At 36.9% G+C, this 23,554-nt stretch overlaps 1 protein-coding gene across 1 annotated transcript in view; it reads right to left on the bottom strand.

The window, feature by feature from the left end:
* HDAC9 (histone deacetylase 9) overlaps positions 1-23,554 on the bottom strand; it is an 825,092-nt gene that overhangs the window by 29,320 nt on the left and 772,218 nt on the right. The window contains exon 25 of the mRNA XM_036010543.1: positions 7,729-7,813. Coding sequence (XP_035866436.1) covers positions 7,729-7,813 — 85 coding nt within the window. The remainder of the gene's footprint in view (positions 1-7,728; positions 7,814-23,554) is intronic.

A 23,554-nucleotide genomic window follows, 5' to 3' on the forward strand; every position in this document is an offset into this window, starting at 1 on the left:
TCCACTGCGTAACCTTGGGTGAGCTAGTTAATGTAGATGGGCCTCAGTTTTCCTGGCTGAGAAATGGGAATAAAAATAGTATCTACCTCACAGGTTGCTGAGAGGATTAAACGGGTTAATTTTATACTAACAAGAGCACTTAGAACAGTGCCTAGCACATTGAAAGCATTCAATAATTATTATTTGCCAACAACTTCCAGGGTTTGCGTTGTGTGCCTCATTTCAATCCAGTGTCCCTCCAAAACTTCAGGGTAGTGAAAAACGGGTATTTAGGATGATGTCTTCTCCCCCTGCCCCCACCAAACTTTCAGTCTTCCGGGGAGTTTCTTTTTCTTAAGTCTATTATTCAGCAACTTCCCTTTCAAACCTGTTCTTCCTCCACTGTTCCTTCTCAGAGCAGGTCATACCACCATCTACCCAGCTGTCCAAGCCTGAATCCTGCAAATCACCAATGATTTCCATGTCCATTCATTACAATACCACGCCACTTCTACTTCTGAGTTAAACTGGTCACATCCAACAATCAGCCTTGATGAATCTCCTGTCCTTACCGTAGGCATAAAGATCTTTGAAATGCAGTTCTTCCCTGCCTGAAGTGAAACCTCAAATCCTTATGAGTTAAAAGCCTCTTTCCTACATTGTGGTTATCTCTTGTTTTTCTCAATAGAATGGAGATGGAGGGGGCGGGGGGCGGGAAGCAGAAAAAAGATAGATAATCAAAATGAAATAGGAAGGGACGAAAAGGGAAAGGAAAAATTGAGTGTGGATTATTAGCATTTGGGTGTGGAATCAAGACGCTGTTAAAGTTTGTGAGATGATTTATGCAGTGCATGTTGCAATCTCGGAAAACAATCCTTTGAACTGTACGCATATCCCCATGAGGCTAAAATATTGGACCATTTCCCCACAACAAGAGATGTATACAAATTCCTTTCAGCTTAGGAACAATCTGGATTCTCGCCTGGATTGTCTGATGTAAATGCCCCTTCTCCCTGGAAAGGGAGTAGGCAGAGTATTGTAGCAATGATTAGGGATGGCTGAGAATAGCATTTTACATAAAAAGACAGTTGTCACCTTTAGAGCAAGTCTCATCTTACTTTAATAGCTTTTTCCCCATTAATTTCCATCCAGATCTCTTCATTACCAAGAGAACTGAACTGCACCTACTCTGATCATCCACTCTAACATAGCATCAATAGTGTTTGTGTTTTAGTTTACCAACTGGTTATCTCTTCACTGAAACAGAGTAGAAATGAAATCAACAATATTCACATTTCTTTGATCTTCTCTAGGATCAGTTGTTAATTCTAAGGATAATTTCCAGAACAGAAGGTATTATCGTGTTACATTAATGAGATGCGGGGAACAAGAAAAAAAAATAAGAATGAAGAGGAGAAAGAGAAGGAGAAAGAATAACAATAACAAAAGAAGGAGGAGGAGGAAGTCATTCCCTCTCAATGACACATATGCAAAACATAAATTAAGCCAGTTCTGCTAAGAAGTAGGCCTCACACTCACCTCTGATCTCCCAGAGAAAACTTGACCTCATTTCTATTCCTCTAGAATGCACGAAAGGGTGTGCTCCGCACATTGTGGATAACTCATGGTCACAAGGTACACTCTCCTACAGTGAGAAAATCATACCCCTTTTCCTACTGGCTTCAAAAGCTGGATAACAGAGGACATAAATTCACTTGTCATTGCCCTAAATAATACTGTACGTATGTGTTTAAAGAAATAGAGAGACAATAAGCACAATGACAAGTTTCAGATAGAGGCGACATCAATGTTGTCCTTCAATCCATGCAGAACAAGTCTGACATGAACATACAGTGACATTGTGAAGACTGTCCCTTTCTCATTCTAGCCTGGGTCACTATTTCATTATGGTTGGCATAATAAGGAATTCTGAGGAGACCCAATCCACTGAACAAGGGGAGGATCCTTAGAGTGGGAAAAAGATAAAAGTGGGAGTAAAGGAAGAACTTTCTCACTATTCTTTCATAACTTGGTTTCTAATTTATCATTTTGTTGCCAAAGTAGCACCAACTTAGAACAGTAGTATGGTGATATGCCCTACTATTCCTTTTGAAATTCCTCGGAAATGTTCTGTGGCTTGCTCATTGTCACGAGGCTGATGAGTGGAGGGCAGGGTTATACTGGAATTCAAATCACTTTAAAATCCTTGACACTAGTGTTTTTCAGCTTCCCAGAGGCAAACCACTGGAGGGTTGCAGGGAAATTCTAAAAGCGTTCTCACATCCTTGAGTGCGCACATTTTCTTGATCCACAAATCACAAGATACTCTGATTATCGCTATTATCATGCAGGAAATCTACAAAAATCGGTTGACACTTCAAAGAAGTGCTCCTCTTACTGAAACATTTAAATAAATAAAAGGAAACCATGGCTCCATACTTGTGGTTTTGGTATTTTGGGGTTTCACAGATCAATATCAATATCACTCATTATATGTTTATAGGACTTAAAATTATAGTATTTCAAACTAAATAAGTGTAGTTTTATAGAAAACTTACTTCATGGTTCTTCCCCTCCAAAGATCAGTCAAAATGTTATGATGGGCCAGCACTGGTGTGAAAAATGGCATGTGGGAGCCCTGCTTCTCACCAAGTCATATCAAAAAGGGGAAGATTTCCATGGACTTTGCAGGTTGTGAGGGTGGGTTTCGGGAAGGGAAACTTGGACATGAGGGCCCTTTTCCCCACTCCAGGCTGAGTCCTGCCGGGTATCGCCTGTGAATGATTACAGCCAGCCAACCAAATACTAGATTCAGCTCTGAGCATTGCCACCTCCGAGCGCTGCCATGGAAAGGGACCTCACAAATAATTCATGTTCTTCCTAACTTAGAAAGTATCCACCCCTGTGGGCTGTGAAGGAGGGAAGAAACGGGCTCTCACAAATTTTGCCCACTTTTTAATCTACCATTCTGCATGGGTGAGCCAAGGAGTATAACTGCCTTAGATTTGTTACAATATCAGTCTGGGCTTTAGAAAAAAAGTGTGGCAAATATTGACAGACCGACTGATTCATTCCATCTGCAGAGCACCCACCATGCGCCGGACACCATACAAAGGGTATGACAATTAAAAACAAAGTATCTTGAAAGTAATAAGAATAGTGAACGTAAACTCTAATTTTACAAAATTAAAACCAAAACAAAAATCAAAGAATCTCTGTCATGAAAACACACAGGAACTGTACCTCATCTAGAACAGAGATGAACGGGGGTTCAGAGCTGGGTTCACAGTAGATAATATCTGAGTGAAGTATTGAAAACTTAATAGGGACAAAGCAGAAAACTGTCTCATCTCAGCTGGGCCTGATCTTTGTATACACCCACCATCCTGAGATGCAGCCCGACACTTTACCTGTCAGGAGAAATGTTTGCCTTGCTGTTTGTGCCTTGTAGGATCTTCTCCGCTTGGCTAAATGAGTAACATAAACAAGGACAGGACAACAGGGATGATCCTGCTGCAAAAGACTCACATCCATGTGGCCAGGCAGAGGGCCAATGCTAATCACGGCCTCCAGCACCTGCATACCCTCAGCTGGGGGGCTCAGCTCTCAAAGGGAAATTCCCATACAGGCTGTCAGCACCTTGCTGTCTGCCTTGGGACAAGGCTATCTAGGAACTCGCCTGAATGTTTCCCACATGCTGCAGGGCCGACTTCTCGACATCGGCATAGTTTTCTGATACTGTAGTCCCAACTGCAGCACAAAAGAATCCTTCAGAACCTGGGCTAGGAGGTGGGCTGAAATTCAAACACCTCCTCAAGTTAAAAGGAGGCACCTGTGTGACGCTTAGAGACATATGGGGAGAGGAGGGCCTCCTGTTGAACAATGGCTACCTTTAAGGCTGTCTTCATGAACAGGCTACCTATACAGTCCCAAAGGGCCCTGTGCTCAGAAGGGCCCCCATGCTTGGCTCAATGCTCTGCTGTCGCCTTCATGAAACTATTAACAATTTTTTTTAACGAGGAAGCACTAACACATTTTCATTTTGCACTGGGAAACACAAATTATATAGTCAGTCCTAGCTACTTTTCCCACCAAAGAGGGTCGAGGGAGCCCAATCAACATCCTGGGGTTCTACGGGAACGCTTGAAATGGAACACTGGGTTATAAAATAGAGAAAGTAAAAGTGCGATTTTATATTCTGTAAAGAAATCCGGATTGTTTGCTTACCCAAGAGCCCATCATTCAAGCCATTATGAAGTTTGCTACTCTGAAGTACCCATTGTATTTCATTGCTCTATGGGCCTTACACAGCCCTTTCCTGTGTCTTTAGCCTGGAGGAGCAGCCCCAAAGAGACACAATTCAGTAGAACCACATAAAAATGTATCACACAGTGGTCAAAGCCACAGCATCAAACCACTTCCTCTGTACCGACTTTCACCCCATATCCTAAATGGCGGGATATCACTGTCATCTTGTGTTTGTCTTTCGCTTTGCAATTTCAACCTACCATTCAGTTCCTTCTCAGTCACAATTTGAGTTTGCCTTGTGGTGATGCTATCAGTTTTTCTTGGAAATATATTTTTTTTGTATCACCAGAGCCTTGATTGTCCTCAGAATTGGCTACATAATTTGTGGGGCCCAGTGCAAAATGAAAGCACAGTCCCTGTGTTCAAAACTTAGGAGGAATTTCAAGGCAGCATCAGCAACAGTGTTAAGCCACGTGTAGAACCACTGTAAGTGTGGAGCTCGTGTGACTGCAAAGGTCGACCATCCATGAAGTGAGCCCTGAGTCTTTCTGGCCACAGATGGGTCATGGACCCGTTCCTTAACCAATTGCTGTTAAGTCGTCACTTAATCTATCTGGTCAGTGTTACTCACTGACTAGATTAGCCTTAGACTAAGAACAGCTCCCCTGGAGTCTGGCATACACTCATCTTCCCCTGAGCTGCATGGTATCGGGTGTAAGGCTTTGTGAGTAAAACTGGGCTTCTTTTGGGTAGAGGTGAGGAGGGTGCGCCGAGTAGCAACGACAGTACTTACCTACACCACGAACCCCTGACTCCCCACGACATCACACATCCTTGAAAGGAGAAGTCCTTCAAAAGCTCCCTTTGATGCGACCTTAGGTTCCTGAGAGCCTTGAAGAGTTATTCAAATCCTTCCTACTACAATCTGCCTACTCTGCATTCCCAGACTCCCATGCCCTTCAAACCTCCCACTGCCACCCTGCCCTACAGGTATGTGCAGGGGTGAGAAGATATGATTCCTCTCCTCCCGATGACCATCATCTAATTAAGGAGCCACAACTAAATGGACTGAAACAGTCACAAAAACTCAAATAACAGGAAAATACCACTAATTAACATCCACGTGTCAGAGATGACAGTTTGTAAAAGTATTCAATTAGCAAGCACTGGATAGAATCCTCAACAGGAGTTGAGGAGGAGACAGAGTTTGGAATGGGGGAAGGGGTCAGTATTGGGTGGTATGAAATTTTGGAGCAGAAGGCAGAGATTCAGAATCCATAGTGGCAGAATTCTCTACAGTGGGTTTTGATAGCAGATTGAATTCTTTTCAAGAGTCAAACATGTTTGTTTGGCTAGTGCAGACTGCACAAGACACTTGAAAATGTCAGTGGTGAAAGGAAAAAATCATTTTAGGAAATCATATCCAATCCAAAAGGCAACAATAGAGCTTCTAAAGATATATGATGAATTCATTATGATTTATCACACCTAGATGAAAATGAAGGCCTTGGCTTCTGTTATTCCTTTCAAAACAGTCACTCTTTCTTCATCTGACCAAAATCCTGTTCAGTCTTTAGGACCAAGCTCCGGCCGTATCTCTGCCAAGAAGTCTTCCTTGAACCTTTCTTGAACCTTCCTCACTCTGCAGTACCTCTCATCCCAGCAGAAAGGAGCTTAAGGAAGGGACTGCTCCTCCTTCATGATCTCAGTGCACCTTGGAATCCCGCAATGGAATGATCTATTGCTGTGTCTCTCACTTGCTGGGCTGTGAACTCCTTGATGCCAGGAAGTCTGCCTTATTTCTTCTCATAACCTCTGTGCCTTGATACCTCGATCGAGTTATCATGTATCAACATGTAATAAGTACTCAGGAATGCTTATTGAAAGTGATAAGATGAGGCTATGCAGAGGAACAATAACCTTTGATCATCTGGGTCAGTAATAGCAAAAGAATGCTCAGAACAAATGAGAATAATATGTATAAAAACTGGATATGTCTATGCTACCTGGGGGCATTGGATTGGATGTGGGTGAATATGAGAAGGCTGTCACCTGAGGATTCCTCTCCTCGCTCTCTGGAACACCATATTATAGAGCCTCTGAATCCACTCTCAGTGATAATTAGACATACAGTGACCGGATTGGGTACTCAAACTTTTGAAACCTTCTCCCAGCCTTTCCTTTTTCATCTTTGTCAGTTTCTTTATCTGAGCCTTTTCTCAGAGGCTTCGGTTCCTATTATTTGAATGTTTATTATTCTATACTCTGAAAATCTTTTTTCTTAAGTTTCTAAAAAATGATTGATTTTGGGGGCTAGAGAGAGAGAGAGAGTGAGAGCGAGAGAGAGGTCAATGTGATAGAGAAACAGTGATTGGTTGCCACCTGTACATGTTCTACCTGGGGATCAACCCCACATGTGCCTTGACCAGGGATGGAACCAGTAACCTTTCAGTTCACGGAACAACTTCCAACCAACTGAGCCACACGGCCAAGGTTGTACTTGGAAAATCCTTGAAACTCATAGTTGAATAAACGATGAAAGGTCTGAAATATAGTCAATAAATATTTATTGGGTACCTGTGGTCCTCAATCCAGGCATGAGTGAAATTAAGTAAGGTGAGAAATTACTTCCAGTTTCTGTATGGCATGATTTGTAAATAGGCACAGCATTCCATGAATGGATGATATAGAATCCCAATCCTCTCACATCTCCAAATCACTACTGAACTAGCAAAGGCAAAGACTCAGAGAGAGAGAGCTGGGAGGTGGCTTCTCCAGTGGTGTTTAAAAAGTGTTTTCATAGGACAGTAGCAAAGTCAAGGGTTTTCTGGATCCTCCTTCACACTTAATTTTGCCCTTTGGTTTTCTTCTTCATGCTAACTTTTGTTGATTTGTGTGTGTGTGTGTGTGTGTGTGTGTATGTGTGAGCACATGCATGTGTGAGCTGACACATGTTATCACCTAAAAAGTATAACTCTTGAAAAGAAATGGCAATGTGAAGGGAGCTGCATAGTAATAAAGTCTCTGACTTTCCCTGCTTTGTTTAGTTGGATTTTCTAATAGTGAGACTTTCTCATTAACTTCTGCTCTCCTGCCAAACTTAAAACCAGTAAATGATTTCTGAATTCCAACCTCATTAGAAAATAACTTACCTTAGTTGCAACTGGACAGTAGTTGCAGTTTCTATACTAATTTGAATGTTCTGGGTGAGTGCTTAGTGGTAGTCATGGAAAAAATCCAAGTACTTGGAAAATATGAGAAAAAGCAGGATTCTAAATCTAGAGCCTTCGAGTTACATTAACAATATAAGATGCGACTGCCATATTAGGAGCCAGGCAATAACACATTTAGGTATGAATATATAATATGTGCAAATTATAATAACTCTAAATATGTTTTTCATATTTGAAAAACTCAAACATACTGTTCATATGCTCACATTCTCAACATAAATTTACTTGATTCTGTCTGATTACAAATTAAAAAAAATTTAACACATACTTTGAATTTCAATGATCTTCTGTAAAGAAATAACGGCATTCATGTTCGGGGTTTGGTGGAGAGTATCTTCTGCAAGTGGCTCCAGCTGCAAGAATAGCAGGTAATAACGTCAGCAGAATACTATGACTTTACAGTAAGTCTGACAGAAGCAACGAAAATTAAAACAACCTTAAAAAAAAACAAACCTTGCTCCAAGAACTAGTTAACATTTTGCTGATTTGAGTTCTAAAAATGTAGCCAGTTTTATTTTCTCTTTTGCAGGCTTATAACTGAATTCCAAAAGGCTTTTCTATTGGTCACCAGACTAATCTACGAAGTCCCTGAAGCAGGTGCATGTCTGTGTATTATTCATTAAAAATTGGAGTTATTTGTGTAATTTTTGTAGGCTCCTCACAAACCAAATTCCATCACGTCTGTACATGCAGGTGGGCCCTGCAAAGGAAACCTTGGGGAAGGGGTGGTAGACAGACAGGGGGCAGTCTATGACCCACATTCTGTGGTGCTTTTCCATCTAAGCACCTTGTACTCTGGGGCATTTCACAGTAGGAAACGGTGAGACACAGCTGCCCTTATTCAAATGCTAGTGAATACTTGTAAAGTGGTAGAGTAAATGTTCAAATAAAACCCAATGTAAAATAACTACATTTTAGCTCCCCCCGGACAAATTCCTTTCTTGCAAATCTATCATGATCTTCTGGAATTACACCGGTTTTTCATAGAGAAGCTCAGCACGCAGCAGTTTGCAAGAAATGAAGAGGAGCTTTAAACAATTTGTGGGCTGCTTTGGCAGAACTAATTCTGATGATGCATCCTTGGGAAAGAATACCTTTGTGAAGTAGCTTGGTGTGCCGTGGCAGAAACTGCACATCAGAGAGCTTACAAACAGAATAGCCGTCTAGCTACAGGGACCCAGAAAGCAAGGAAAGTAATAGTAATGAAGGGATTAGCAAAAAATGTTTTCTTAGAACATTTAAAGGTAGTAGTCTCAAATACAAAGGGATGGTCAAACCATCATGTGGCATGAAGCAACGCCATTAGACGTGGTACCAAAGTGGGAACTCACTATGTCCCCTGGTCTGTCGGAAAAATGAAAACACTCAGGGATTCCAAGTTTCCAAAGCATCTGTGAGTGAATCTTCCCCCCGGGGTCTTTCTGAATTGATTATTCTATACTTCACTCACGGCATCTAAGACAATAGCACCTTTCTTCCAGATGCCATAGGATAACAGACTAGCTCAAGGATATTTATACAGGGGTGAATTCTCTAAATATAACTTTCCAGAGTGTTTTTCTTAGTTGACAAAGAAAAACCTTTACAACATCAAAAGGTTTATTTGCAATACAGTTTGAGGACAGGAAAAGAAAACAGCACAGTGTTCAGTGAAAGGTTCTGCGATCTTAAAACCTTAAAACTTGTTAAAATCATTTCTAAAAAGCCTGGTATTTCAGACAGTGCCTTTAAGAATATGTTACCCTCGTAACAACCTCTTAACTCAGAGAAACTACTGAATCATGATGGCAGGTTACTTGGAAAACTCTTACTCAAGACTTAGGCAGGGTTGAGCTACCTTCCACATAAATAATCTTTCACTTCTGTCCCAGATCGCAGAGAATATTTTTAATAGAAATCAGGTGGGTTTTATTAATAAAATATTTTGAAACATCACTCGATGTTCAAATATTGAAGAATAACACCACAAGGTGCTATCAGCATACTTAGTAGTTCTTCACAAAACTTTCCCGTGACTTGAGGGTAAAAAGGCTGACAAATTCAAAGATGCTGGATACTAGAAAGAAAGTTACAGACAGATCATTAACGTAAAAACCTCACTGCTGGAACTCTTTCACTAAAATCTGTGGTCTATTTATAAGACTTGGGTTATGTAGACAGTAAACGTGATTCAGGGTGTTGAGAGTAAAAATACAAACAACCCTAAACCTCCAATTTGGAATCATCAGTTAGATTCGATAAAGGTGTGTCTACTTAGAAAAGCAACCTAGAGAATTAAGGCAATTACATTGATAATTTGTCTCCCAAACCATTTCCCAGCATGTTTTAGGTAAATGTCATTTAGAGGATTTAACCTTCAGTAAATTGCCCCAATCTGTTTCATTTTGAGGGTATACACACAGACAGAGCTGAATTCAGAAAATTCTCAATGTAGGTTCTTTATTTTTTCTTGGGTAGCTCTGGAGAGAAGGCGAAGGGGTAATATCTCAGTTGGCAAGAGGGTGAGCAGCATTTAGAGTCAGTCTGCTTCCAGAAATTAAAACCTTTACGGAGGGACCACAGAATTCAGTTGTCTTTTCAAGAGTTTGTCGATTTAATCATTCACAATTATAAGCACTAAAAACACCTGATTGAAGCATCTATTTACGTATATGTAACAAGCATATAAGTATTGGTCATTATTAGTAATCTAATAACTAACTAATGAAATAATATTAAATAGTCTTTTTATAAATTTGGAGCAAAAATAAGAATATTCAATAAAACTGGGTTATGTATTTAGTTGGGCTAATAAAATATAGCAAAAAAATTGTTTACTGAGGCTGATCAATGTCATAACAGTTTGTTGAGCAATTCCATCATGCAATAATAATCACCGTGCAGTTGGAAGACACACTACATAATTTTAAGACAATATCTTGACACATAAACTGCCTATTCAGCTTTATTATATCTAAAGCTTAATTTTTAACCATTAGTTACAACAATTCTTTATACAAATTTTTGGGCTGTGTCAGGGAAATTTATTTTTCTACATCTTTTACAGGAAGTTGCTATAACTTATTGATCAATCTCAGATGTTTGTAAAGTTGCACATACCATGTAATTTCTAAGTATTACAGCTACTTAAAAACACCATAAATGTGGTCATTACCATGTTGTGAATAAGTAATTTTCAGATTATTTACAGTCAGATTATTTAAATCACCAAAATCATTTTAGTTGGCTATGAAGCATTTACAGAAATAGGCAGGTGATAACCTTGGAGAAGCTCTTGAGTAAGAGTTTTAAAACTTATAGTACTTCCGAGACATTAAAATCAACTCTATTATTTTCATGACTCAGAACAGAACAAAAGAGAAGATAAACAGAGATTTTGTAAATATAATAGGTACATGATAATAGAAGTATACATCAACCATGCGAAAGATCTACTAACTAGTCTTGTTAGCTTTTATGTTTCCCAGATATGCCAAGTACTTTCACATTTCTACACCTTCATTTATTCTGTTCCTTTTGATTTCTATTTTTCCATCCTTCTTTGAATTGGTGATACCTTACTACATCATTCAAGGACTAGCACAAATATTGCCTGCTCTGTAAAATCTTTCCTAAAATTCTTTGTGGAGCAAATTGCTTCCACCTGTGTCTCAGATTCTCTTGTTTACTCTACTAAACACGTTATATTGTAGTCAGCCAGGTCTGCCATTCTCTACTTCCCTGTGAGCCATTCAAAGGCAATGACGGAGCCTGGTATACAACAGGCATTTTTTTTTTAATGTTGAATGAAGGAAGGATTAATTGAAAGAAAAGATGAAGAGGTAGCCTTTATTCTGTGCTCTGTAGCTAACAGATTTAAATGGAGTAGGATCTTCCTCTTGGTTGCCTGCTATAATCAGGGCATGGTTTTAGGGTGAAAGACTAGGAAGAATGACAGTGATAATTTATTTTTAAATCAATATAATTGGTGCTCTTATTTCTCTTCAGAATGTGTAAGTCTTTCACATTTTACTAAATCGAGATAGTTAATTTTAATTAACATTTTTATTTTTAAGTCTTAATTTATTTTTAAATTGCCCATCAATTGTATTAAGCTTATTAATTTTAATGTATACACAAATAATTTTATATGGATTTTCTACAAATGGAATATATAATCTGTGAATAGTAAGAGATTTATTGAATTCTTCACCAATCTTCATGTTTTTTATTTCTTTTTCTTGCCCTATTGCACTGTTAGGACAACCAGTGTAATGTGAAATGAAGCAGTAAGAGTGAGCACCTTTGTACTGTTTTGATTTCAAAGAAAAATCCTCATATTTCACCTTTAAATCTGATGCACCCTATATAATTATAGACAGGCTTTATCAAGTTAATAAATTTTCCTATTTTTCCTAGTTTTCCAAAAATAACTCATCATAATTGGGTGTTTAATACACCAACTGATGTTTAAATATCTGCTGAAATGGTTTTATTTCTTCTTGATTCTGTTAATGTGGTGAATTATATTGACTTAACTCACAAGGTTAATGTGTTACATTCTTGTCTAAACCCAAATTTGTTAATGGGCTTTTAAGATACTGATGAACTGCTATTACTTTGTTTAAGGTTTTAACTTCTATGCTTATGACCAAGATTTCCCTGTTATAATGTGTGTGGGTGTTTTTTAAGTGTTAGATATCAGTATTATACTGGTCTGGAAAAAAAATCCATTGTAAATTGTTTTCCTCCCTTCCCTTTACCCTAAAAGAGTGCAAGATTGGTTATTTTTTATTCCTTAAATTAATGGTAGAATTCCCTGGTGAAACTGTATGGGGGTCTGGTGTTTTCTCTTGATACATTAGAGGGCTGTCATGGGACATGTACAAAGGACAGACACATGGACAAAGCCAAAGGGGCTATGATCGAGGGTGGGAGGTGAGGATGGCTGGGGTCGGGGGGAGTGGAAGGGGGAAAATGGAGACAAGTGTACTTGAACAACATTAAAAATAATATTAAGAAAACAAAGACAAAAAAGATTCAATTTGGTTTATAACTATAGTATCATTCAAGTTTTCTGATTTAGTTTTGCCAGATTGTATTTTTGTAACAATTTTTTCCATTTCAAATAAAATTACAAAATATTTTACATACATTTGTTTTTAAAATATTCTCTTGTAATCCTTTTAACACACTAAAACCCGTAGTGAAGTGCTCTTTTTCATTCTGAGTGCTGACTATGCATGACTTTTCTTTGTTGACCAGTCTTGCCAGATAGAGTTCTATTAATTTTTCAGTCCATGAACATGTCTTTTTATTAATTTGTGTTATGTAAAATTGATTCTAATTAAATTTTACTGTGGTAAGAGAATTTACTCTGTATACATTCAATTAGTTGAAATTTATTGAAACTTCCTTTATGCCCCAAATATGGTCTATTTTTGAAAACATTATGGGTGTCCTTGAAAAGAATTATATTATGTAGTTATTCAGTGTGTTTTACTATATATTTCAATCAGGGCAAGTTTATTAAGGTGTTAAATCTTCTACAATATCCCTCCTTTTATTGTCTTCCTTTTCTATAAGTTACCGAGACAGGCGTATTAAAATCTGCCACTGGGAGTAAGGTTTTGCCTGGTTTTCCTTTTTTTTTCCTTCAATTTTTACTTGATATGTTTTGACACTTTGCTATTAGGTACACAAAATTTGAATTGTTTTATCTTTTTGGTTATGTAAGATTTACTATGAAGTGTCTCTCTTCATCTCTAGTTCTTTCTATGTCTTCTAGTCCACTCTATCTGACAGTAATAAAGCCGCATGGGCTTTCTCTTAGTAATTTTTTGTAGTTTAATTTTTGCTTCATTTCTGTATTCAAACTTTATCATTTTAATACAAAAACTGACCCTTAGACAAAATACTTTATCGTGATGTGTTAATCCTTGCTTTTACGAGTGATCTAAATCTATTTTAGAATCAGAACAAGCTGATTCTAAAACTTTATATGAAAATGCAGAAGGGACAAATGTAGCCAAGTGTGCCTTGAAGAAAAACAAACTGGAAGATTTGTTCTACAAGATATGAAGGTTTCTTATAAAGATACAATAGTTAACATGTCACAAGGATAGACAAAAAGACCTGTGGAACAGCAAAGAGTTTTGATGCATATATGGGCAAAGATACCACTGCCAAGCCATAAAGAATAAATGGGTCTTTTCAATACATGGCACTGGATACAGTGTATATTCACATGGAAAAAAACCTTAACTTTTATATCATGCCAAATGCTCGTCTATATTCCACTCCTGATGAACTGAACATCTCAATGTTGAAGTCAAAAAGAAAGCTTTAAAGGAAGAAGAAGATTTCCATGACTTTGGTGTACAGAACGGATACTTAAACAGAATAGAAAAAGAACTAATTGGAAAGGAAACTACTGATAAAAAGTATTGCATTTAAAAATTAAAGACACAAATTAAGAGGGTAAAAATACAGAAAAGATATTTTAACACATGAAGCCAACAGAATTTGTAAAGAACTGCTCAAGTCAATAAAAATATTGACCTTCTGACAGTGGACAAAAGACTTGAAGATACTTTGAAACTGGTATACAAATAATAAACAGGTAAAGACTGTTTTATTTCATTAGTATACTCTAGCCAGTCAAAACCATAATGAAATAGTGCTATACCTTACACAGAATGTTTAAATTTTAAAAGACTGACAATACAGTCTTTTACTGTATTGTCTTTAAAAGAATGGAAGGATTTAGAACAATGGAAACAGTACATGCTTTTGGCAGAAGTATGAACTGGGACAGCCACTATAGAAACTAGTTTGGTATTACCTACAATGATTAAACACATGTATATACCATTATCCAGCAATACTACCTTTAGATGTATACTAAAGAGACATGTCTGTGCAAACGTAGCAGGAAACATATACGAGTATAAAATGTCAATCATAGCATTGACATTTGGCACCCAAACTGGAAAAATTCCCTAAAACTATCAAAAGTAGAACAGATAATATAAACTGCGGCATCTTCCTAGAGTTCCATTGTATGAAATGCAATGCCGTATCAATAGTGAAAATGAATAAACTGTACTAGCTACAACATGGGTGAATCTCACAAACACAATATTGAGCGAAGAAGTCAGAAGGAAAGGGATATGTATTTTATGACTTACTGTCTATAAAGTTCTAGAACAGGTAAATTAAAATCTTTTGTTAGAAACCAGAAACTTGGTTACTTTTGGAAATGAGACATGGAGTACTGATTTGGAAAGGGATGATACGGTTCCTGCTGAGGTGCAGACATTATTTCTTGATCTGGTTGATAGGCTGTATAGGATGAGCTCTGTTTGTGGTATTTCATTGAGTTGCGCATATATGCCTTATACAGTTTTCCATATAAATATTACATTTTAAGATTGAAGATGATTTAAGAAGAGAATGTATTTTCTGACATAAAGGAATAGAGAAAATGAGTCTGGTTCTTGAGCCCATGTTCTTTCCACTATTTTATGATGAGGGAGATTGCAGGCTTTGCAGCAAGACCCCAAATATATTCTTCGATACAGGATACACATTCATTTACAAGGAGAACTGAAAGTCTCCCTACAACATGCACAGCAACTCAGAAAAAAATACAGGAAAGGTTCAGCTGTCAGGATCAAAGTTACTGAGGAACTTTGGAAGAAGATGATCAAGACCAAGAGAATCAGGGAAGCAGACTGCAATATAGACCTGACCTTCCACGCTAATGAACTATTATAAATTCCCTAGTGAGGAGGGATTGGTGGTTAAAACTCAACTTTCATTTAAATAATTGTCTTAGAGATGTCTGTAATTAGTTGTATATGTTTAATTTGATTGCTTAAGTAGATCTGGTTATAATTTTATCCATATTGTGGTTCATGAGTCATTCTCAAAATAACCTCTTTTGTTCATTTGCAGTAACTAAAATCCTTGACCAAATAGACTGAAAAAAAGAAGTAAATCAGAGTAGATTCTATGGATAATACAGTGACTACACTGACAGACTACTGAGATTATTCATAGTGAGTCTGCCTGTAGCCTATGTACATGTGGATGATGAAGGGTTACATCACGTAGCAATAAAGAAACATCCCTAGCCAAGAGGAGTGACATAAACCTAAGGAGTCTCATGAGAGTATCAGGAGGAGCAAGTGACAAAGACATGGCCATTCAGCTCATGTAAGATACTGAATGCATTCCTTGAATAAATGAAGTGAGACAAGTGGATTATACTCTAAGATCACTACTGTGGTTATCGTTCTATTAGTTGAGTTTTATCCAAAGCTAACGCACTGTGAAGAAATGCAGGTTACACAGTATATCAGTCATTGAATAAAGAAGGAAGAACCATGAGGAATGCCTCCGTTCACTATCATATCCAAATAGTATCCCATAGTTTTCATGACACTTAACTATGAAAAGTTTGGATGAAATGGCCTATTTAAATACTATAGCAATAGTGAGCCAAATAATAAAAATTGCTTTTAAAGGTAAAAAGAAATAGACATAATGGTCTACTGGAAAGAAGATAATGAATGCAATTAGTTGAGTAATTCAGACTATGAATATTTGTTTAAACAATGAGGTAAGATTGTAGATATGTATGTAATATAACAAGAAAACCTTTCAAATCTCATAGTTGAGTTAGGGAAATATTATATATAAATATTGAAAAGTGTATGTTAAATTGAAGTTTCAATAACATTGAAGGGAAGTTTGGTTAGTGCTATATGTATAGTTTCCTAATATAATGCCCATAGTTTCGACATCAATTGTTATAAAGAAGTGTACTTCATTTTATATGCCAAAAATCTTGTTTCCTTTTCCCTATTTTTTGTGAATAAGTTTAAATTTGATGGCTATACTTGGTAAGTCTTCATATTTCATTTCCTTTGATCCCTGGTTTTCTTACCCTCATTTGCTTTTTTAATTTTCTCTTCTTTAATTTGCTAATTTGCATGTTTTTAAACTGTTTTTCCTTAATTTTTTGTTTAGTACAAAGATTTGTACTTGTTTCCAAATGTTGATTTTTCTGCTAAGAAGAGCTGTTTCACATCATGTAGCAGTGGTGTGCTGGTAAATGTTTAACAGCTGGCTGCCTAAAAAATAACTGCAATTTGTAGTATTTGCTGATTTCTGTGGTGTAAATATTTCTACCATGGCCTATTTCAAGCTACCAAAGGGATGTCACTGAACTCAGATTTGAGTAGCGATACAGAGAATTAGCTCTCATAAGCTATTAGAGCCAGGTCCAGCATATCACTGATAAGAGTACTGTTTTGTTCATTGATAATCTGGGGAAAACTTTTCTTAATGATTGTTTTCTTTATAAACTTTTTTTCTTGTATGACATTTTGCTGTTACCAAAAATCATACACTATTCGGTTATTCTAGTGCCCCAAAGCATGGAACTCATTTATTCAATGCTTCTCTATTTTTCACAGAAATTCTAATTCCGTATGATACTCAATTCCACTGATCTAGCTTCATTATTTATTTTTATTCCACTTAAAGTAGCCTTTCTTCTGCCAAAAGCAAAGCAAACAAATCCAAAAGGGAACCATCCACTATTTCAAGAAGTCTTAACGTCTTTATCTATGCATTTCCACAACAAGAGATAACTCCTTTCCTTGTCCTTTAGCTTGTCAAAATCTCATTTTTATTCAAGACCAATGTTAAATGTTACTTCCTCTATTAGAATATCCCTCTATCCAAATATAGCTAAAAACAAAGGGTCATACAATACCAAAGTACTTCATTAATATTTCTTTTATTTTCACTTGTGTTAGAACATTCAGGCACAAAATAGATGCCTAAAAAAAGACTACTGAATAAATGTATATTCCTAGTAGCACCTTCTGAAAAGCCTAAAAACAGTACAGATCTGTATAATGCAATTTGAATTACCCAGGTAACTTCTACTTAATTAAGCATTTGCTAAAAAACACATAAACAAACAAAAAAATCCCACAATTATTTTGGCTCTGTTTCTCATAAACCTTATTAAATATAAGAAATGCAACATCATAGGCCATATCTACAATGGAAAATATCTTCAAATAATACTTTCCAAATATTTTTAATCTCTTTAAATTATCCATACCTTCTCTTTCAGAGTGTGGATAAGTTTCAAAGTCTAAGAGAAGATCATGGAAAAACATTATTTTGGATTATCACACATTTCCCCTGTTCTGAGTCCCCCCTCCTCTACTCATGAATTACAAGCTCCAAAATAGGAGCTTGTAAGCTTTCCCAGATTCACACCAATTCCCCAATGGAGTCAGCCATACATAATCTAAAGGATGAAAAAGATGACAAGACTGCTTCCCTATTCAAAGTCTAATGAAAACAAACCCCTGATGAGCAACTTGGACAACAGCATCTTAAGAGTTCACCGCAGGGGTGGTTGTCAAAACTTACTAGAGTCAATTCAAGAGACTTTTTCAGCAGCTTTAGAGCAAAAAGTCATCTTGGAAAGATTATCAACATACACAATCACTAAGTTTAGCCACTGTTGCTGAAATCCAAGTCAAATGAAAGCAGCTGAGCCTACTCAACAGGAGACAGCAGTTATTACAAAGGAGAAAAAAGGGAGAGGGAGGGAGGGAGGGAGGGAGGGAGGGAGGAAGGAAGGAAGGAAGGAAGGAAGGAAGGAAGGAAGGAAGGAAGGAAGGAAGGAAGGAAGGAAGGAAGGAAGGAAGGAAGGAAGGGAAGGAAGGATTTAGAAACCAAACCTTACAAAGAATGCGGAGATCAAGAGAAAATATGCTCTAGGCTCAAATACGTGGTGAACCTGCAGTACCAGAGGCTGTAGCATCATCTCCATCAATGGCAATTTGTTTTTTTTCTCTAACAGGCTTAAAACTGTCATTTATTCTGTTTTGACAGGTGGTCTTTTAATGGCGATGTTCCCAACTCACTGCACAGGCTCTTACCTACAATATGTCCTCTCCTTTCACCTGCCTGAAGTCCTTCAATGTTTTCCTTTCAGATTCCATAGGAATGCCAAATGCTTAAGCTCTTCTCACCTCTTGAAAAAGTTTCTTTTTCAGAGGAAGCAACCCAGGGTGTTGCTAATTGGCTTTGCAGAACAGTAGGCAAATTTGTCCTTAAAGCAACTGTGACTTTGTTTGCCAGCCAGCACAAATGCAGATTACCAACATCAGTTTCTCTGACAACCTCAGGGATGTTTCTATAACTAATTCTGAAAAAGATGTGACTATTCACATTAGAACCGCTGAAGCTATTCCAAGCAACCTAATGAGTCTTCTCATTCGGGCAGTCACTTCAGTTTCTTGCAAACTCCAAGCTGGTGTTTCTAAGTGCTTCATTGAAGAAGTTCAAAAATATTCATCATACACTGATTGGACTGATAAATCTAAGTGCTAAACTTTGCCAAGAAAAAGAAAAAAATGGACTTCTGGTATGTCTTCAAAATCAGTTGCCTCTAGGAATTTCCTGTACCATGCTCAAATTAGTTTTAATCCAACAGTATATTATTTTGACTGACCTTGTGCATATTTCTTTAAAAAATAGTCAAGAGATATTTTGCTAACTAGATCGCTTTCGTGATAAAAAAACATTTAAAAATAAATGCCTATTTTGGGTGCAACACTCAGATTACTTAATTTTTAAAAAATAAAGTTTTTTGGTACCCATCTACGTATCTATACCAACATGCAGAGCCAAGAGTTCCTGCTGATTTTACAATTCCTTTGGGTTATGTAATTCATATTATTCTGCTGATAATAAGCCATATGAAGCAGCATTTTGCTGTATTGACATGGCCTGGCCAAGAACAACAAGGAAAAGAAATAGCATTAAAAAAACTGGCAAAATGTTTATAAATTCTAATCCTCTGCACATGAATAAATACATCTGACAAAGAGCAGAGTCCCTCAAAAAGGCCCTTCTTGACCTTCTTAATTTGAGTTCAATTGCATGTTCAGTGTTGAGAAGCCAAAGTAGGTTCTGCCAATGTTTTAAGCTCAACCTTTACTACATTTTGTTATTTGTGAAAGTGAAATCCCAGATAATAAGTTATAATTGCCCTATTAATCACTTGAAAAGGGAGTTTGAAGGAAAATTAGGATTTGAAATTTCACAACTGGTATCTGAAAGACGTCCTTTTTGTTTTCTTACCTATAGCTTACCACATAAAACTACTGTGAAAACCCACATGTAGGCACTTTTTGAAATGGCGAGGTATAAGAATATGCCTTATATATTCCTTTTCTGAAGGGATGAAATTTAAAACTTCAATGTAGTCATGGCTGTTAGTCATGATGACCTTTGAACTAGGAAAAAAATACAGAAAACCAGGCCTTGGATTATAAATTATATTGTCAATGAAAGTGAGAAGAACTCTTTGTTCCTGAAGTTGTTTCAAATATTACATTTTCATTTCCTTTTTTCAAATGAATTATAATGTACAACACATATGTATTTTTCTTCCATTTTTCATTTTTAAAAATCATTCTTTCTCTTTGTCTTTTCTTTTCAACTCTGTATACTGATAGACCTGACACACCAAAATTTACCTCTCAAAGTTCAATATACCAAATCTATCTGTTATCCTTCAAGTATCTTGTGGAAAATCCGTAGTCTCATTAATATCCTTAAGAAATCTCAATGGAAAAAAAATACAGAAAGACATAGATTCTTTAAACCTCTCTTTTTTAGTTCATGATCATCAAATTTTAGATTGTGTTTATATAACTGAAGATAGCCAATGAAAAGGGACAAGATGGTATTTAGGGTCTTATAATAACTAAATCAAACTTACTATAAGACATATAGATAATTAAAGTTGATTAAAGTTAAGTGTAGCCAATAATCATTTTAGATATCACTTACTGGAATTTTTAGCATGTATATATTCACATGGCCTTGTTAAGATTGGCCAGTGACACTTTTATCCCTTCCTCTATCTCAAGCATGGCCTTTCTAAAAATGTAGAAAAAGGCATACATTTTGAACTTTAAATTAGGTAACATCCTTCTAATGTCACTAATTGTTCTATGAAAACAGTCTACTTTATCTCTAGGATTAGGTCATATAATAATGCTCTTTTGGCAAGATCTCAGTCCAAGGAGCATACAGGGAAAGGGAGATACAAAATATACTCATTTTCCTTTTTAGTAAACTCAGATAAATTAAGAACAACATATAACTCCACAACTGATTTGAATGTGTTCTGAAATACAGATATTTCTAAAAGAAAGATTGCTCTATCCAGCAAAGCTTTCATTTAGAATGGAAGGGCAGATGAAGTGCTTCTCAGATAAGGATTAAGTTAAAGGAGTTCATCATCACCAAGTCATTATTATATGAAATGTTAAAAGGACTTATCTAAGAAAAAGAAGATAAAAAACATGTACGGTAAAATGACAGAAAACTCACAATTATTAACAACCACACCTAAAACAAAAACAAAAGCAAACAACTAGAACAGGAACAGAACCACAGAAATGGAGATCACATGGAAGGTTAGCAACAGGGGGGTGGGAGGAGGAGAGAGGGCGAAAAGTTAGAGAATAAGTAGCATAGATGGTAGGTAGAAAATAGAAAGGAGGAGGGTAAGAATAGTATGGGAAATGTAGAAGCTAAACTTATAAGTATGACACATGGACATGAACTAAAGGGGGGAATGTGGATGGGAGGGGGTGTGCAGGGTGGAGGGGAGTGAAGGGGGAAAATGAGACTGTAATAGCATAATCAATAAAATATATATTCAAAAATAAAAGAAAGAGATCACAGGAAAATTTACTCCATTCTCACTGGAAATATTCGCTTGGAAGAAAAGAGTGGGCAAAGTGCAGAGATTACAAGAGCATTGTGCTCAAAGAGAGCCAGTGAAATTCTTAATTTCCTTTCACAAAGTTTGAAAAGTAGCTGGCTTTTATAAGCTAGTAACATTTCCTTCTGGACAGGTCAGCCACTCATGGAGCCATAATCCACAGCCTACAGTTAGATTTTCTGCACATCTGGCATAAGCCTTTACAAAGCAAATGTTAAAACCAGTTGGTTTCCTTAAAATGTTTCTATATTTAAAATCAAACAACTTGAGAATATAGGTGAATATGTAAATTACATTATCTGGTAGGCAAATAGAACAGCCCAACATTATCTTATAAGTAGAAGTAGCATTTATATTTTCCACTCCTTGATCAGCACAGAAACTCCCTAACATTCTGTTTGACATTATTTGTTCTCAGGAATCTTAGAAAGACTCTAATATTTAGAAAATCTTAGACACCTTGAACTATGCTTGATCTGAAATAGCAGTCCACTAGTAACAACACTAGTCATTAAATAGCTATATCCTTTGGGTTATTGAGCTGTCTAAAATTATACACAAAGACAAGTTTTCTCTTTCCTATTTTCCTTCAAGTTAAAAGTGTGCATATTTACTTTAATAAATATGGCACAATAATCATGTCAAAACACTATATGTCTTAAATAATGATGACAATAAAACTTACATGTTCAGTGTGCAGAAGAGGATACTGTTTCCCCTCCATAAATAGTATAAGCACAAGCATGAGCTACTGTTAAAAAACATTGTGAGTCACAGATATTAAAAATGATTGTGTATTGTCTATTGCATTAAAAAGTCAATTTTAAAATTCATAAAAAGGAAAAATAAATTAAAAAGTTGTAACATCTTTATACACTCACTATAAAAATAAATCGATAATTAATCTATATAAACTTTTAAATACTTGTGGAATTACAATAAACTGGTCTAAAAGCTTGATCTAGAAGTGAGCCTCATGATAATCTGATGTGAAATCAACAGAGTAGTCATAAAAATGTATATGTGGTATGAAATAAAAAAGAATGCTCTTTGGCAACATAAATTCAAGTTCAAATCTTGGATCTAATGCATTCTGGCTGCCTGATTTTGAATGGATTTCTTAAACCTCTTTGACTCACTATAAACATCTGTAAGATAGAAATAGTATCTATCTCTTAGTCTGGAGAATTCATAAATGGTGAGAAGATAAAAAGAGTTTGTCAATATTTTTAAGACTCCACCAAGACAGAGACATAGGAGGCGTCTGAATTTTCTCTTCCTATACGTGCACCAAATGTACAGCGACACATAAAGCGATTCCCTTTGAGAGAATCCAGAAATTAGCTGAATGACTCCTACACACTGAGTAAGTGAGAAAATACCCACATTGAATGTGTAGGAAAGGCTGAGACACACTTTTACCATAAACCCATCCTTGGCACAGCATCATACAATTGGAAGGGACCCCAAACTTCCAGTTTTTCCCTGAGGAGTGAAGGGTTTGGAACATTTATCTAGCATCCTATCTTTTAAGTTTCTCATTCCAAAAATGGTCTCCTAAAATACCTAGCTATAAAAGCTAGTCTTCATGAGTCCTACAGGACTTTAGCAAACAAAGAAGCAGTTCTTAACAGATGTGAGAGCACTTGCCATGACTATTTCCCCAGGGCTCAGAGCAGAGCAAGTGAGGGAAAAAGCCCATCTCCCAGTCTTTCCCTGGAAAGGGAAGTACATACTTTACAAGCTGCTGCCGAGGGAGTCTGGCTTCTAATTAGCACGCATCAAGGTGCTGGCTGTGATTTTCCCCAGAGCCTAAAAGAGCTGGTGGGCACTTCTGCCTTCTATTTCTGGTTTACCTCAACAATAAAACCAACCCACCAATATCTACTTAGAAGGAGCTTTTTCATATATCTAGCACCCCAACTTTTATGGCTGTTACCCAAAGGATCAGCCCTCAAATTACCTAGCTCGGATAGCCAACATAGCATGCTTTCATGAGTCCCACAAGACTATGGCAAACAAAAAGTGTTTAAACCTGCACAGGAGCAACTCCCACCCACCACAGGCTATACACCCAGGCCCAGTGCAGAAGGAACAGGGAAATATTCCCATGTCACAATTTCTTTATAGAGGGGATCCAGCTTTCAGTCAGCCTACATCTAGGGGCTGACTGTAATCCTCACCTTAGGGACACTGTCAGTTCTTGGCATACACTCAACTACTGGGAGCCACTAACAAAGACTGCAGCTTGTATGATCACAAAGGTTTGGGTGGT

The sequence above is a fragment of the Phyllostomus discolor genome, chromosome 10 (assembly GCF_004126475.2).
Source record: "Phyllostomus discolor isolate MPI-MPIP mPhyDis1 chromosome 10, mPhyDis1.pri.v3, whole genome shotgun sequence".
Lineage (NCBI taxonomy): Eukaryota > Metazoa > Chordata > Mammalia > Chiroptera > Phyllostomidae > Phyllostomus > Phyllostomus discolor.